The 16,909-nt window shown below is 43.3% G+C and overlaps 1 protein-coding gene across 1 annotated transcript in view; it reads right to left on the bottom strand.

Annotated features, from left to right (window-relative positions):
• Window positions 1-6,459: 6,459 nt before the first annotated feature.
• EMP1 (epithelial membrane protein 1) overlaps window positions 6,460-16,909 on the bottom strand; it is a 47,700-nt gene continuing 37,250 nt past the window's right edge. The window contains exons 2-5 of the mRNA XM_063940428.1: window positions 13,543-13,654; window positions 13,097-13,199; window positions 11,914-12,057; window positions 6,460-8,805 (exon numbers count right to left, since the gene is read on the bottom strand). Of these exons, the coding sequence (XP_063796498.1) occupies window positions 8,651-8,805; window positions 11,914-12,057; window positions 13,097-13,199; window positions 13,543-13,620 (480 nt within the window). The 5' untranslated portion in view covers window positions 13,621-13,654 and the 3' untranslated portion in view covers window positions 6,460-8,650. The remainder of the gene's footprint in view (window positions 8,806-11,913; window positions 12,058-13,096; window positions 13,200-13,542; window positions 13,655-16,909) is intronic.

Here is a 16,909-nt window from a genome sequence, read left to right as displayed (position 1 = left end):
CAAACACCAGTACATTCCTGCAGGCACTGGAGTGCATAACAGTCCTGACACCAGTACTTTCCTGCAGGCACTGGTGTGCATAACAGTGGGCTGCCTCCTGTCGCCGAGTCGGTGTTGGTGATGGCCCCTGTTTTAGATTAGCCTTTGCTTTAGCTTTCTTCTGGGTTTTGCGGGTAGGCGAGTAGGGGCGAGCAGCAGGCATTTCGGGATCCCGGGGCCTTTTCTGTGACACGGGTTGCAGGATGGTCGATGGCTCTGCAGGATGGTGTGTTCCAAATCGGATCAAGCAGCTGGGGGTCGCTGGGTGTCCTTGGAGGCCCAGGAGATGGTGGGTGTCTGCCCGCTGCGCCTGGCGCATGAGTATGGATGGGCCTCCGGGGGGGCGACCAGTTGCTGATACAGGCACTCGCTGGTCCTCTCACTAATGTACAGTTTTGCTGCTGTGTTTGGGTTCGGGACCCATTCCTTGCGGAATGGGGCGGCTGACCATGCGGCAGCCACAGGGTCCGCCACGGCTGCTGTTCAGGAGCTGGCCCGTTGGCGGTATACTTCTTAGGTCCTATTCCTTGCGGATTGGGGAGGCCGCCATGCGGCAGCCACAGGGGCCTCCACGGCAGCTATTCAGGAGCTGGGCCATTAGAGATGTACTTCTTAGGGCCTATTCCTTGCGGATTGGGGTGGCAGCCATGCGGCAGCCACGGGGTCCTCCTCGGCAGCTGTTCAGGAGCGGGGCTGTTGGGGGTATGCTTCTTATAGGTACTATTCCTTGCAGACTGGGGCGGCTGACCATGCAGCAGCCACAGGGTCCGCCACGTCAGCTATTCGGGAGCGGGTCCATTGGAGGTATACTTCGTAGATCCTGTTCCTTGCGGATTGGGGAGGCTGCCATGCGGCAGCCACAGGGTCCTCCACGGCAGCTGTTCAGGAGCTGGGCGTTGGAGGCATACTTCTTAGATCCTATTCCTTGCGGATGGGGGTGGTTACCATGCGGCAGCCACAGGGTCCTCCACGGCAGCTATTCAGGAGGTGGTCCGTTTGGAGGTATATTTCTTAGGTCCTATTCCTTGCGGATGGGGGTGGCTACCATGCGGCAGCCACGGGGTCCTCCACGGCAATTATTCAGGAGGTGGTCCGTTGAAGGTATACTTCTTAGGTCCTATTCCTTGCGGACGGGAGTGGCTACCGTGCGGCAGCCGCAGGGTCCTCCATGGCAGCTATTCCGGTGGTGGTCCGTTGGAGGTATGCTTATTATAATCCTACTGCATGTGGATAATGTTTAGTTGCGCCTGTTGCGCTAACCCAAAAACTTGGTTTACCTGTCGGTTTTTGAACGGGTAGCGTTCAGGAATCGAGGGTGTGAAGTAAATTTTTAAATTTTCCTCCGAGGGGGCCTAATTACAATTGGCTCATCAAAGGTCCACGGGAGGTTTTTGAGTTTTCTCCTTCACTTGGGTTATTTCTGTTCTCTGTCACTTGGTTTTCCTATGTGATTTATGTTAGTGTGATGATGTTAGGGTGTTTTCTTTTGCAGCCGTCGATGGTTTGAACAGGCGTGGCTGGTTGGCCGCTCTTACAATTTTTGGGCGGCGGGGCATCCCTTGGCGAGTAGGACAGCTGATGTTTTTGGTTCCAGGGTGGTTTGTTGGTTGGGGTCCGTGGTAAGGGATACTTAGGGGTATTTATACAGCTCCTTTGCCACCGTGAGCATAGTGGGGATCGTCCTGGTAGTATTGTCCTGCATTTGGGCGGCGCTGATAGGGGTCGCATCGACGGCATCTACATCAATTTGTTCGTTAGGCTATTTCGTGGGCCACGTTGTCACTGGCTGGAGATACATTTTGGGTGGTCAATTAGTCCAGCGTTTTTTCATTGTAAGGGGGTGGTGCGTTTCTCAGCTATTGAGACAGCCCGCAAGATGGTAATTCTGCTGTTTCGTTGTTTGTTACAGCTTTTAAGGGAAATGGTTGTAGGCATCCTCTGCTTGAAATGCGTCAGCGGCAGTTCGACAAGGAGGATGGGGTTTGTCTTTCTCCGGCTGGAGTTTTCAGGGGTTTTTTCTTAGCTGGGGTTTGGGTCCTTTCAGTTAGCTATCTTGTTTTTCATGGTTTTTATTGGTTTGGATGGCGGGGCGGTTTGTTAAACCTTTATGGCGGGAAGTCGCTACCAACCAGCGGTCAGATGGGCATAAGTGGTCATTGTGGGGCACCCTCTTTAGAAGGACGGCAGGTGTGTCCTTACCTTGCGGTTGGACATTTAGACGTTCCCCTGCGGGAACCGAACGTTTGCCAGAGAAAGGAGTGGTGAGTCCTGCACAATGCGGGTTATGCAGGGAGGAGGCGGAGTTGTGGTTTAGTCCCCTCCTCAGTTTTTGTGTTTCAATCTAAATGACTGGAGCTGGTGTCTGGTAGCGACTTTTCCTTTGCCATCCTCCAATATAAAATCAATTCAATTACAATTATAGTTTAAAGAGCAGGTCAGCGATCAATAAATATCGTCTGACCTTTAACTACAGCTAACCGTGTCCGTGTCGTTATTTTAGTGTGTCGTTATTTTAGTGGTAAGCTAGCATAAAGAAGTGTTTATGTCAATCGCAATAAAATGATGGGCGCCTTAAATAAGCTGAAGGCTGCATAAGCCTGAGGCCATATAAGAGCCCAATTTTTTGTGATTGGTTGTTTATGACTAAGCAGTTGCTAGGTAGATTAGTGTTTTCTCTGGTATTTTTCTTATAGGATTATAGGGCTGTCCATCAAGGGTTTAGGGGTTGGTCTTGGAATAATATATAAGCCATAGTCATGTGCCTCAGACTTCCTCTTGCCATTTTGGAATGCCCTCCCGCCCGCTTTGACTATATTTTTTCCTGCATCTTGTCTTTCTCGGTGGGCTCTTGACAGCCAGATTGGTGGGAAGTCGCTACCAACCAGCGGTCAGATGGGCATAAGTGGTCATTGTGGGGCACCCTCTTTAGAAGGACGGCAGGTGTGTCCTTACCTTGTGGTTGGACATTTAGACGTTCCCCTGTGGGAACCGAACGTTTGCCAGAGAAAGGAGTGGTGAGTCCTGCACAATGCGGGTTATGCAGGGAGGAGGCGGAGTTGTGGTTTAGTCCCCTCCTCAGTTTTTGTGTTTCAATCTAAATGACTGGAGCTGGTGTCTGGCAGCGACTTTTCCTTTGCCATCCTCCAATATAAAATCAATTCAATTACAATTATAGTTTAAAGAGCAGGTCAGCGATCAATAAATATTGTCTGACCTTTAACTACAGCTAACCGTGTCCGTGTCGTTATTTTAGTGTGTCGTTATTTTAGTGGTAAGCTAGCTTAAAGAAGTATTTATGTCAATCGCAATAAAATTATGGGCGCCTTATAATAAATAGAAGTCCAGCCCACTGCCAATGTAGAAGCACCCCCTTCATTAACATTTTTATGTGCAACACTGCTTGGTCAAGACTCATTTATGTCTGACATTAATTATAAGAGCAAGAGAACATTGGACTGTCTTTATTCCATGTACCTTTAATTTTTATGTACTTGAAGCTTTCATTAAACCAATTTAAGAGCACCTTTCCTGTGGAACTGTTACTGGCATTTGCAAAGGGTTCCAATGTACAGAAAAATAGATAGTGTTTAGACAGGCAGTCAATAGGTCGACACCTTATGGTTGACATACAATAGGTCTACATGGTAAAAAGGTAAACAAGTTCAAAAGGAGAACAGGTACAAGGTTAGACATGACAATGGTCAATATACATATGGTCGCCACACTTTTTTTTCCTCCAAATATTTTTCAACTTTTGCTGGATTTATCATCCACATGTACTACGATTGGAAATAGTAACTTGTGCTGAGTGCAACAGTAGTGGTGCGAGGCACCTTGTCCGAAGCCTGGCGAACGAAGTGAGCCCGCAAGGGTATACATGTATTAACTGTGGTCATATATGAAGAAACATAGAAAATGACACCCAAAAAATTTAAAAAACTTGTGTTGACATTTTTTGTGTCGACCATTTAAATGTTGACCGTTTCTACTGTCTACCTTTTCCATGTCGACCTTATGGACTCTGTCGTCTTAATGCATGTCGACCATATGGGGTCAATATAATGATTGTCTATCTAAATACTATAGATCTTTTATATAACACCCATTTGCAAAATGTATCACATTATAAATATATATGAAAGGCCTGAACTCTATGAGCAAGTGGAGAAGAAATGCTCCATGGTCTAAATAAGGCATCCAATCCATACGTACAATAGCATAGAATACCATTGATTTTTACAATCACAGCCACCATTTGATTCTACAAGTCCAGGGTCAGACTGGCCCACAATTTACAAGGTTGGCCCCCTCCTAAAAAGGCTCAGGCTCCATATTGTGCGCTTAAATTTTACTTTTTTACACTGTTAAAGAGTCAGTACCTTGGTGGTAAAGGATCATGGATGAATTTGGGTGCTTGGTTCCCAGTGAAAAGAGTGCAGAAGTGAGCCAGTGGAGAAAGCTGCCTATAGCAATCAATCAGCTTCTACCTATCATTGTTAGAATGTACTTGCTAAATAATACGTCAAAGCTGATTGGATGCTATGGACAACTTCTCCACTGGTCCACTTCTCTAATCTTTTCACTACTTGATATTGTACAACAAACCCCTATGCCCTCTCTAAGGTTGGCCAAGTCCTTTTATTGTGGCTGACCACACCCTATCCGGTGTCTAGCAACACCTCTTATGCTTGGGCTCCTAAAACTGCATGTCTTGGTGGGCCCTTCATACCTTAGTCTGAAACTTCACAAATCTATGCAATTTCACCAAAAAATCAGGTGGAATTGTACAAAAGTATATGTGCATATCTTCCCAAATAACATACTTTTGATGCTACTGTATATGAAAATGTATTCTGTACTCCTTATCTAAATACTTAGAAGTTTCTATGTGACTCTTATTAAATGTGACATTGTTACCCTGTGAGACATCCATAGCAATCCCCCAATATGTGCTATATGGCTTTTAGTTGCCCTGTGATTTGCAGTTGGTAACCATGTTATTGTGGATGATTAATTAAAAAAAAAAAAAAAAAATACAAAAGCCAGACAAATTTTATTGGATAAAGCAGATTTATATATAAGTCTCTGGGGACATTTAATATTGTATCAAAATATTTACATTTAGTGCATAAGATACATATTTATTCTATTCCACAAAAAGCAATAGCCCCCATGCAAAATACAATGCCCATAAGTACAGTATGAGTATATTAGCAGAAAGGGGGAAAAAACAACAACAACAACAAAACAGGTTTACCTAGGTAAGTACATAGTACATAGCAGGTGGTATCGGTGTTATTTCTTATCTGTTGCGTAATATAAAAAGCAATAAAATAACCATGTTTGGGTCTTTGGGATGGTTGGTAAGAACTCAGACTTTCATCCACTCAAAGAAATAGTGTAAATGTAATCTTAATGAGCGCTAAGCAGGACAAGTGGAGGTATTGCCCATAGCAAACATTCAGATTCAGCTATCACGTTGTGTATTGTTCAACAAGATAAATGATCAGAATGCATCATGACACCTTGGTTCCTCTGTACAGAGCAATGGTGGCTGCTCACATCTTCAGCACTTTCTGACCTTACGTTCACCAATTTTAAGAACAGTAGGCCCTCGGCCACAGTTTAGGAATCCGGGAATTGAAACAAACAATACTTAGGGAGTTTGGTTGTTTTTTGTATCTGATACCAGAAATTGTATTTACAGGGGATTTACTTTCATAAACTAAAATGATTCTGGTATTTAGATGCCCAGCAGCAGGGGGGGAAGGGATCACAACGAAGCCCCTTACGGGCTTCGTGGCGAGCGCAGTCCCTGTTGGTCGGCATGCTGACCGTCAAGATAGTGAAGGTCCGGGATGTAGGTGCCGGTGTTGTTACATAAGATTTGATGTGACAATTACTGAAACCCTACATTGTGAAAGGGGTGTGGTATGGCTGACCGATGGTCTCCTGACTGCCGGTCAGCATACCGACGCCGGGGAGGGGCGAGTGCAGCAAGCCCGTTGCAGGCTCTCTGCGCTCGTGACGCTGCAGGCTCGGTGGCAACCTGCGGTCACCACGGGTTCTATTCCCACTCGATGGGTGACGTGGACACCCACGAGTGGAAATAGTGCCTGTTGGTCGGCATGCCGACCGTCGGGATCGTGAAGGGGACGGGATTTTGGGGAAGGTCATGTGACCGTGGGTCTGCTGACCGCCGGTCACATGAATACCACCCCTGTGAAAGAATCTTTCAAGTCTACTCTATCCAACATGTACATTGCTAGTTATGGGGCAGATGTATTAACCTGGAGAAGGCATAAGGAAGTGATAAACCAGTGATAGGTGCAAGGTGATAAATGCACCAGCCAATCAGCTCCAATATGTAAATTAACAGTTAGGAGCTGATTGGCTGGTGTGTTTATCACCTTGCACCTATCAATGGTTTATCACTTCCTTATGCCATCTCCAGGCTTAATACATCTGCCCCTTAGTTCCTTGCTTAGGGCCTGTCATAGCGCTGCAGACTTTTTAGGAAAAAACGCAGACATTACATGTACCTGGTTAAAGAAAGATGGTGCAGTATGCTGAGTCTCAGACATCTGAAGATTACAGTACATCCAGCTCTGCATGTGCACCAGTTTTATGTTGGGGAAAACTATAGTGTACACGCTTGGTTTACATCCGGAGATGTGGCTTGTTAGTGCTGACTGACTGCTACAATAATTAGTTACTTTAATGACGTGCCATCTACATAGGACAGTCTGCCTGTGTCTTACCAGTGTTATTTAGAAATACTGTATTTGCATTTATCATGTAAGATACAATACAGACACAAGTACTGTACAAAATTAAAATCCTAATTAAGTTCAAATAAATATCATCATTTATATTCATTTTCATCTTTAAAAACCAAATGGGATCTTCTTTCCTGCTGCAAACAAAATGCAAATATTACTTACATTGTGTGAATAGATTGCAGCAGCTTCCCTAACAATTTAAAAACTATTAATGGGGTGATTGGGAAGCCCTCAGCCACTTTACCCAGTCTTTGTCACTGTCATTAGAGTATACTAAGCACTAGAGGTCAAGCATATGGCTCCTGACAAACATACTGTATATTCTCACAAAAAAGTAGCATTTAGGAGAACATGCCCTTACTGCATTCCAACCCCTAGTCCACCTCTCTGCGCGAGAGAAGTCATAAAGTGCAGCCAAATTTGGTTATGGATGGAAGCGTTTTTCTGTATGCATGCAAAGTGCAAAAATACATTCATCAATAAGAGTGGCGTCTGTTCAACTCTACATCAGGTCCTTGGGGGTGGGAGCAAATCCAGCTAAGGGATACAGAAGTGCCCCTGGACAAGGCATGTTGTTACATAATGGGTTCAAATACAATTTTATCACATGTGAGGAAGATGCTGCTTGTTTAATCATAGAGCACACAAATCAGGTCACCTGTAGTTCAACACTGCGATTTTGAGTGATCAAATATACATCTTCCTCCCAAAGCTAAGTCTGTCTCCATTTACGTTTGCCCCCATACAGCACAATATGGTTTTGCCACTGTACATGAGTGCTCCTTATAACTGGATTTACACTTACTGTACACTAAATGTAACACTGCTTCCTTAGAACACCTTGTGTCATGATTGACCATTGCTGCTTGAACAGAGATGGAATCTTACAAAATAACCAACGTTTTCACCAACTGTCCCTTTTCTCAAAGGTGGTTGAGATAAGGATACACATGAAATAAAGACTCAATTTATTCTAAGGCCAAAATGTAAATACATTTTAGTTTTACATGACACTGTATTGTGTAAGAAGAATGCAAAATACTGTAGAATGTCCTCCTTATTAATTCTCTTTCATATACACAGTACCAATGCTCATGTCTCAGTGACTAAATATAGTATCAGATAATTATATAGTATTCCCTACTGCTAAACTAAATGCAGGTTTCATCTGCAGAAATGGATTATTTTATATGGTAGCAAAAGATTCCTATTTCACTTTGTTTTAACAATACTATGTAAAATATACATTAACAGGTGCTGATATCTCGCTATTATTTCTCATGTATGATATTGATAGTACAATGGATATTTATCCATAATACAATTGGCTGTCCACAGGACCATACAGATCCAGTGGCAATGATGTGGTGTTGTATTCTGAGCATACAGTACTTAGAACATGCCACTTGGTGTCCCCAAAACACAACCTGACAAAAAGCTGTTGCACCTAAAATACCTTTTCAACTACAATTCAAATAAATTAAAATAATAAAAGACTGCTTTTATCAAGTCACAAATAAATCCCAATTTTTATCTTTTGAGATGATTTTAGTCATGAATAAAAATAAGTCAAGGAAATTTATATAGCCTTCTTTTTTTCTCCTTGACCATGATGCATTCCCCACTGCCCAAATTTATTTTTACATGGGGGCAGCCATTTTAAAAGCACTGTAACTTTTTCGGTGACATTTATAAAACCATTCCACAGTGTTTGCTCTTGTGTCTGTGACTTCATGATGGAACAGTTCTTGTATGTGCTGGCAAACTAGGAGCTCTTGTTGAAATTAAGGTTCACAGGCTGTGGGGTATGGTACATAACTGTAGCATGATTACTTCTTCCGCAGGATCATGTAGAGGATTCCAAGTATGAAGCTCAGGCAAAAGCAGATCCATGCCAGAATAAAGCAGTATGCGTGATAAAATCCTGTGGATTGGTTTGCAAATCTGGCTGTGTAGATGGACACTCCAATAAGAATACAGAGCCCTGTGAATAATACATCATTTATAATCAACACTCAGTTTATGGCATTTTTAAGATTTTCTTAAAGGATAACCCCACTATAGATGTTTTGAGTGAGGAAAATCATTATACTGGGGAATTATCTGCGTAACTGTGATGAACTGATTTTGTTATTACGAGAGGTTAATTACTTAGATTTTGTTACATTGCAAGAATTGAGTTTTTTTGAGGTTTCAAAAGGCAATTTCATGCAGAAATACAGTAGAATCTCATGGTTTCTACTTTCTAGAGGTATTCCAGAAAACTATTGTACCCAAGAATGAAGCAAACCATTGTAGATTTGGGAGTTTATGATGAACTTTTTAAATAACTTGCTATTTACATTTTGCATTCAAAATGTTTTAAGGTTTATCACTTGTGATGTCCCCAATATATGCATCTCTGAGATTACTGTATGCTTGAAAGAAACCATCACCTCTAGATGCTGCTTGGACCCATGCCACGGATTATAGGTCATCTTTCTGTTATGTGAGATATTGTAAAGTGGAAAATACAAATCTGCGCCCTGTAGCTAACTAAGGCTTGGTACACACTTGGCGATATGCTCCCCATATATCATCTGATCCGGAGTTTGGACGATATATCGTTCATATCGTCCAGTGTGTATTCACTATATCTATACGATATACACTTACACTACCATGAGTCATTAACGTTGTACAATATCTTTAGTTTTCACCTTGAAACCTAAAGATATTGGCCCTCATTCCGAGTTGTTCGCTCGCAAGCTGCTTTTAGCTGCTTTGCACACGCTAAGCCGCCGCCTACTGGGAGTGAATCTTAGCTTATCAAAATTGCGAACGAAAGATTAGCAGAATTGCGAATAGACACTTCTTAGCAGTTTCTGAGTAGCTCCACACTTACTCGGCATCTGCGATCAGTTCAGTGCTTGTCGTTCCTGGTTTGACGTCACAAACACACCCAGCGTTCGCCCAGACACTCCTCCGTTTCTCCAGCTACTCCCGCGTTTTTCCCAGAAACTGTAGCGTTTTTTCGCACACACCCACAAAACGATCACCAGAACGAAGAAAAAACCTCGTAATGCCGTGAGTAAAATACCTAACTGCATAGCAAATTTACGGCAACAATTAAAATTCTAGCGCTGTAGGTCATAGATGAGATGAGAAGATCAATATACAATCATATTTAATGCATATAAAAAATCACTAAAACATCCATGGAATTGAACACTTAAATAAAAAATAAATAATAACTATACATATATAAAAAATGTATAATGATAATGTACCATAGAAAAGGGTGTATAGCATAACTCCCAGACACATTCAGCTGAAATTGTGGAGAAAATACTAGGACCTGTGTTCCTATGTAAAATGTCCCCTTCTGTATCCAATAGTACCAATAGGATAGTCCTTTGTTAGCAATAGTTACCACAGAAGAACAAGGATATTTAAGCGGCTCAGCATTCCGCAGTATTGCAGTTCCTTGGTGCAGTGGAATAGATTTAAAGTTCCTCAATTGGGATGGTTTACCTCCAGCAAAGGTCCATGAGGTTCAGTAGGGGGACTTACTACTGAACCTCATGGACCTTTGCTGGAGGTAAACCATCCCAATTGAGGAACTTTAAATCTATTCCACTGCACCAAGGAACTGCAATACTGCGGAATGCTGAGCCGCTTAAATATCCTTGTTCTTCTGTGGTAACTATTGCTAACAAAGGACTATCCTATTGGTACTATTGGATACAGAAGGGGACATTTTACATAGGAACAGGTCCTAGTATTTTCTCCACAATTTCAGCTGAATGTGTCTGGGAGTTATGCTATACACCCTTTTCTAGGGTACATTATCATTATACATTTTTTTATATATGTATAGTTATTATTTATTTTTTATTTAAGTGTTCAATTCCATGGATGTTTTAGTGATTTTTTATATGCATTAAATATGATTGTATATTGATCTTCTCATCTCATCTATGACCTACAGCGCTAGAATTTTAATTGTTGCCGTTGCTTTGTGAGGTCTGACCAACCTCTTTCTTTATAGCTGCTGTGTTGAACCTCCCCTAGTTCAGCGCCTTGAGAAAATCACCTTAGGGTGTTTTCCGCTTTTCTCTTGCATAGCAAATTTACTTGGCGCAGTCGCACTGCGGACATTGCGCATGCGCATTAGCGACTAATCGCTCCGTTGCGAAAGAAAAATAACGAGCGAACAACTTGGAATGACCACCATTGTACAAGGCAGCATGCTCTTGGATATGGATACATGCCCTCACTGATGGTATAGTCAACGATATTGTTCAGTATGTATGAACGATATCGTTTGCGGGGGGAAATCTGGACCCAGGGTCCCGTGGCCACCACACAACTTGTACCTATTATATAGATATGCCAATGCTTAGTGGATTATCATGAGCATTATTATGTATGCTTTATTAGATTTTGGGTCTGATTCTGATTTGTGAGCAGAGCAAAAAAGGGCAAGCAACTGTGCACCTTGGCAAAACCCAGTGGCGTCAGAAGGAGGGGTGCGGTCCGCACCCAGGTATGACACCAAAATGTCGGCTCCTCCACAGTGACAGAAGCCAGGTGCTGCAGTGTGGAAGTCTTCTACAGCACTCGGCTGCTGTCACGGAAGAGGAGCCGACAGCACAGGATGACTATCTCCAGGGGCAGCCCAGTACTGGAAGATGCTGGCCACAACCCCGGGATGACAATCTCGTGATCCCCGTGAGGCCATTCCTCTTCTATATACAGCCACGCCTGTTTTTCCCGTGAGCGTTACCCTGGTGCGCCAGATCAAGGGTGCACACCGGGTGTTGCCACACCAGGTGACACATCTGGCAAAACCATGTTGCACTGCAGATGGGGTGTATTTAAATTGTGCAGAGTCATTTAGATTTGTGTGAGAGGTGTGCAAACTCAAATCAAAATTGCAGTTCAAAAATCAAGTTGCCCTGCATTTGTGGGCTACATGCAAAATCAGTCATTATTTACCCTACATGTAAAATTATGGATTTGCAGCCTTGCAGTGCAACATGGTTTTTCCAGGTGCAAAGTTACTCCAAATCAGAATCAGCCCCTTGGTGCATGGTCACAGTATACTCACAGCAAAAAAGCATCAAAGCTCCTGTGATGTAAAAGCGACATCCTTTCTCCAGCGTAAAGAGCTGTCCAATGAATGAAATCAGGGCAAAACAGCAGAAGATAATGGCGAGGATCATGAAAGCTTCCACTGCCCTCATAGCAGCAGCTGAAATAGAGCATTTATGCAAGAGGCAGATTATTATAGGAACAGTAAGGGTTACAGACATAGGCATACACTGCCATGTATTCAAACATTCCCCTTTCAATCCCTGTATGCAAGTGCTGTATGTATTTCATGAGCTAGTGAACATGATGTCAGATGTTCAAACTTGTCAAAGTGGTTATCAGTAAATAAAGATTGTAATAGTGGAGAACCATTCATTCAGTAGTAAATGCAAAATGGTTAAATGTGTAGGTTAATAAGGCCCACAGATTCATTATTGCTATGGAGCAATAAGAATCGTAATCTGGTTTAAAAAAAACAGGGTAATTAATTTTATTTTACTTTTAAAATATTAAATTGTCTATAATATTGACAAATATAAGATGATATTTACCTATGTATTTTAAAAAATGACTAAAAATAACTTCTCATCTTCAGCTAAAGAAAATCATAGAACAACCAGCAACCAGGTAATCGCCGTCTACAGGGGAGGGGGTAAGCGCATCGCAGGGGTGCGAACGGCTGTGCAGAGAGCTGCAGAAACAGAAGTTTGTGCAGTTTCTGCACAGCACAGCACTTACTCAGCCACTGCGACGATCCGGGACGCTGGTGACGTCAGGAATCCTCCTCCGGAACGCATGGACACGCCTGCGTTTTTCCGGACACTCCCTGGAAACGGTGAGTTGCCGCCCAGGAACGCCTTCTGTCTGTCAATCTTCTTGCGATCGCTTTCTTCGTAGAAACCGTCACTGTCCGGTGACCCCCGTCGTCAGGACAGCGACGCGCCTGCGCATTGCGGTCCGCACACATGCGCTGTTCAGACCCGATCACACGGCTGCAAAAAAAGGCAGCGTGCAATCGGGTCTGAATGACCCCCAAAGTACTATGAGCCTTATTGATGTTGCATCGCCAACGCAATGCGACTGCAATTTGTGAGATCGGGCGCAGCGTGCATTCGCAGGTCCTGTCCTGCACATGTGCACGCAGTTATTACGGTCGGGTCGCTTCTGCCTGTACAAAAATGAATACTAAAATAACTTACCGTCTGAATCAGGAATGTAATTAAATATACTGTTACATGATGCATTTAAGCAATCTAGCCAGATACCACGTGATTCTTCCCCACTGCCAAGTTTCAACCAAACCTGAAACAAAATGATGATAAAAAGTGCAGTGACTGTGCATTATATACCTGTCATTTCTACATATAATTCAACATATTGTTTACTAATGAACTGTTAACATTATAGTAATCATTACTGAATTTTGTTTAAAAAACAACAACTGATAGCAACCATTATACAGTATTTTCATTTTCTACACACCTGATGTTAGAATAATACAGTTCATAAATTAATGTTATTTATTTGTAAAAATGTTAAATACTATTTTTATTAAAACATCTTATAAAATACTTATATTACAATATATAAAATATAATTAACATCAAGGGCAGTATATGTATTATCTCCCCTCTTCAATACGTACATTGGAAATGGTGGCAACAAATAGCATCACGGTGGTGGCAATATGAACCACAAAGATGGCTGCCATGATGACCAACATGTTGGTATCTTCTTGGGGATGGCTCTAAGGGATCCTAGAAGAAAATGAGATTGTTGTTATACAGATGAAGAGATGAAATTCCAATTGTTTGCGGAACACATAAAGTGGACGTACTGTATAATTTATCTTGTTAGAAAAGCCATTGGTTTAAATCAGATTTTCATTCCCCCCCACCCATCCCCACTTCATAGATAGAAGACCTTAATTAGTGAGATAATTACATGCAAATAGGAAGGAGCATTATATAACAAAATATTTTATATTGTGTATATCAACAATATCTACTTTAGGAAATGACAGTCTGGCTCTGTGGTAAGTAAGGTTGTAAGCAAGGCCATAACTACTATAGGTGTAGGGTGTGTATTTGCTATGGGGCCCAGAGCTGAGAGGGACCCACCTTCCCTGTCAAAGTAACATGTGCTATATACATTTTCACCATTGGGTGGTAAATTGTTGCCCTTACACACAACTAGAGATGAGCGCATTTGGTTCACATAGAATCGAACCCTACCGAACTTCACGTCTCAAGCCCGGATCTGAGTCTGGCTCGGGTTTTCCCGCCTGACTCGGATACCAGAACGAGGCAAAACGTCATTATCCTGCTGTCGGATACTCGCAGGGTTTAAATACCATATAAGGAGCCGCGCGTCACCGCCATTTTCACTCCAGTCCTGGAGAGTGTAGTGAGAGGACGTGTCTCCGTTCTCAGTGTCTGTGCGGGGGGAAAGTGGTGATGTCTTGTGCTGCTCAGTCCAGTGTAGTGTCTTAGCTGCATCAGTCAGTCCAGTGACCAGTCACAGTGGTGGCGTCCTCTGCTGCCATATGTCCAGTGCTGCTGTATAATACGTCCCTTACAGTGTCACTGTGTTGTCCTGCAACAGACCAGTGGTAGTGTCCTGTGCATCAGTCAGTGCAGTGATCAGTCACAGTGGTGGTGTCCTCTACTGCCATATGTCCAGTGCTGCTATATAATAAGTATCTTACAGTGTTGCTGTGTTGTCCTGCATAAGACCAGTGGTAGTGTCCAGTGCATCAGTCATTCCAGTGACCAGTCACAGTGGTGGTGTCCTCTGCTGCCATATGTCCAGTGCTGCTGTATAATAAGTCCCTTAAAGTGTCGCTGTGTTGTCCTGCATCAGACCAGTGGTAGTGTCCTGTGCATCAGTCAGTCCAGTGACCAGTCACAGTGGTGGTGTCCTCTGCTGCCATATGTCCAGTGCTGCTGTATAATAAGTGTCACTGTGTTGTCCTGCATCAGACCAGTCGTAGTGTCCTGTGCATCAGTCAGTGCAGTGATCAGTCACAGTGGTGGTGTCCTCTGCTGCCATATGTCCAGTGCTGCTATATAATAAGTCCCTTACAGTATCACTGTGTCATCCTGCATCAGACCAATGGTAGTGTCCTGTGCTGTATATTATTTACTCCAAATAAAGGGGTTATTAACATTTAATCCAAATACAATTTTTACAGGGTTTGCCCTGTGTGGTGTAGGGGTACGCTCTCCTGTGCCACATACTGTATATAACTCCAGAAAAATAATGAAGAACAAAAATTTGGAGGATAAAATAGGGAAAGATCAAGAACTACTTCCTCTTAGTGCTGAAGCTGCTGCCACAAGTCATGACATAGACGATGAAATGCCATCAATGTCGTCTCCCAAGGCTGATGCCCAATGTCATAGTAGAGGGCATGTCAAATCCAAAAATCAAAAGTTCAGTAAAATGACCCAAAAAAATTAATTTAAATGGTCTGAGGAGAAATGTAAACTTGCCAATATGCCATTTATGACACGGAGTGGCAAGGAACGGCTAAGGCCCTGGCCTATGTTCATGACTAGTGGTACAGCTTCACATGACGATGGAAGCCCTCATCCTCCCACTAGATGATAAAAGTTAAGCTGGCAAAAGCACAGCAAAGAACTGTGCGTTCTAAGATGTTATCAGAATCCCCAAGGAGAGTCCAAGTGTGTCGGCGGTTGCGATTCCTGACCTTCCCAATACTGGACGGGAAGAGGTGGCTCCTTCCACCATTTGCATGCCCTTTGCAAGTGCTGGAAGGAGCACCCACAGTCCAGTTTCTGATATTCAAATTGAAGATGTCACTGTTGAAGTACACCAGGATGAGGATATGGGTGTTGCTGGCGCTGAGGAGGAAGTTGACGAGGAGGATTCTGATGGTGATGTGGTTTGTTTAAATCAGGCACCCGGGGAGACACCTGTTGTCATAAGAAGTCAGTGTCAGGTTGTGAAAATTTGGGTAAGAGCGTAAGCAGTCCACTGACACCTAAATCCCTTCTTCCTCTTGTACCGAAGCTCTGGCAAGCCACATCACCAACTCCCTCAACATCAACTTCCTCCTCAGTCAGGAACATCAGTAGTCCTGCAGGCCATGTCACTGGCAAGACTCAGGAGTCCTCTCCTAACTGGGATTCCTCCGGAGGATCCTTGAGTGGTACGCCTACTGTTGCTGCTGCTGACGCTGCTGTTGTTCCTGCTGGGAGTTGATCGTCATCCCAGAGCTACTACTACTTCAACTAAGCAATTGACTGTCCAACAGTCCTTTGTGAGGAAGATGAAATATGACAGCAGTCATCCGGTTGCAACGTGGATAACTGAGGCCTTGACAGCTATGTTGGTGTTAGACGTGCGTTAGGTATCCGCCATTAGTTCATTGGGACTTAGAGAATTGTTTGAGGTAGTGTGTCCCCGGTACCAAATCCCATCTAGGTTCCACTTCACTAGGCAGGCGATACCGAGAATGTACAGAGACGTCGGAAAAGTGTCCTCAGTGTCCTAAAAAATGCAGTTGTACCCACTGTCCACTTAACCACGGACATGGGGACAAGTGGAACAGGGCAAACTAAGGACTATATGACTGTGACAGCTCACTGGGTAGCTGTATTGCCTCCCGCAGCAACAACAGCAGCGGCACCAGTAGCAGCATCTCGCAAACGCCAACTCGTTCCTAGGCAGGCTACGCTATGTACACTATATGCACTTGGGTCAAGAATTGGTTAGATAACAGAGAGCAGCACGTTGTGGTTAATGGATCTCTTTCAAATTGGACTGAAGTGTTAAGTGGTGTGCCACAAGGCTCGGTATTAGGACCGCTATTGTTCAACATTTTCATTAACGACCTAACAGAAGATCTAGAGAGCATGGTGTCAATTTTTGCAGATGATACCAAATTGTGTAAGGCTATAAATACAGAGGAGGATGCTGAGTCTCTTCAGAACGACTTAGTTAAATTAGATGCATGGGCAGCCAAATGGAGAATGCGCTTCAACACA

The sequence above is a fragment of the Pseudophryne corroboree genome, chromosome 9 (assembly GCF_028390025.1).
Source record: "Pseudophryne corroboree isolate aPseCor3 chromosome 9, aPseCor3.hap2, whole genome shotgun sequence".
Classification (NCBI taxonomy): Eukaryota; Metazoa; Chordata; class Amphibia; order Anura; family Myobatrachidae; genus Pseudophryne; species Pseudophryne corroboree.
The sequence above is the reverse complement of the archived record's forward strand: the minus strand, read 5'-3'. Positions and strand labels throughout refer to the sequence as shown.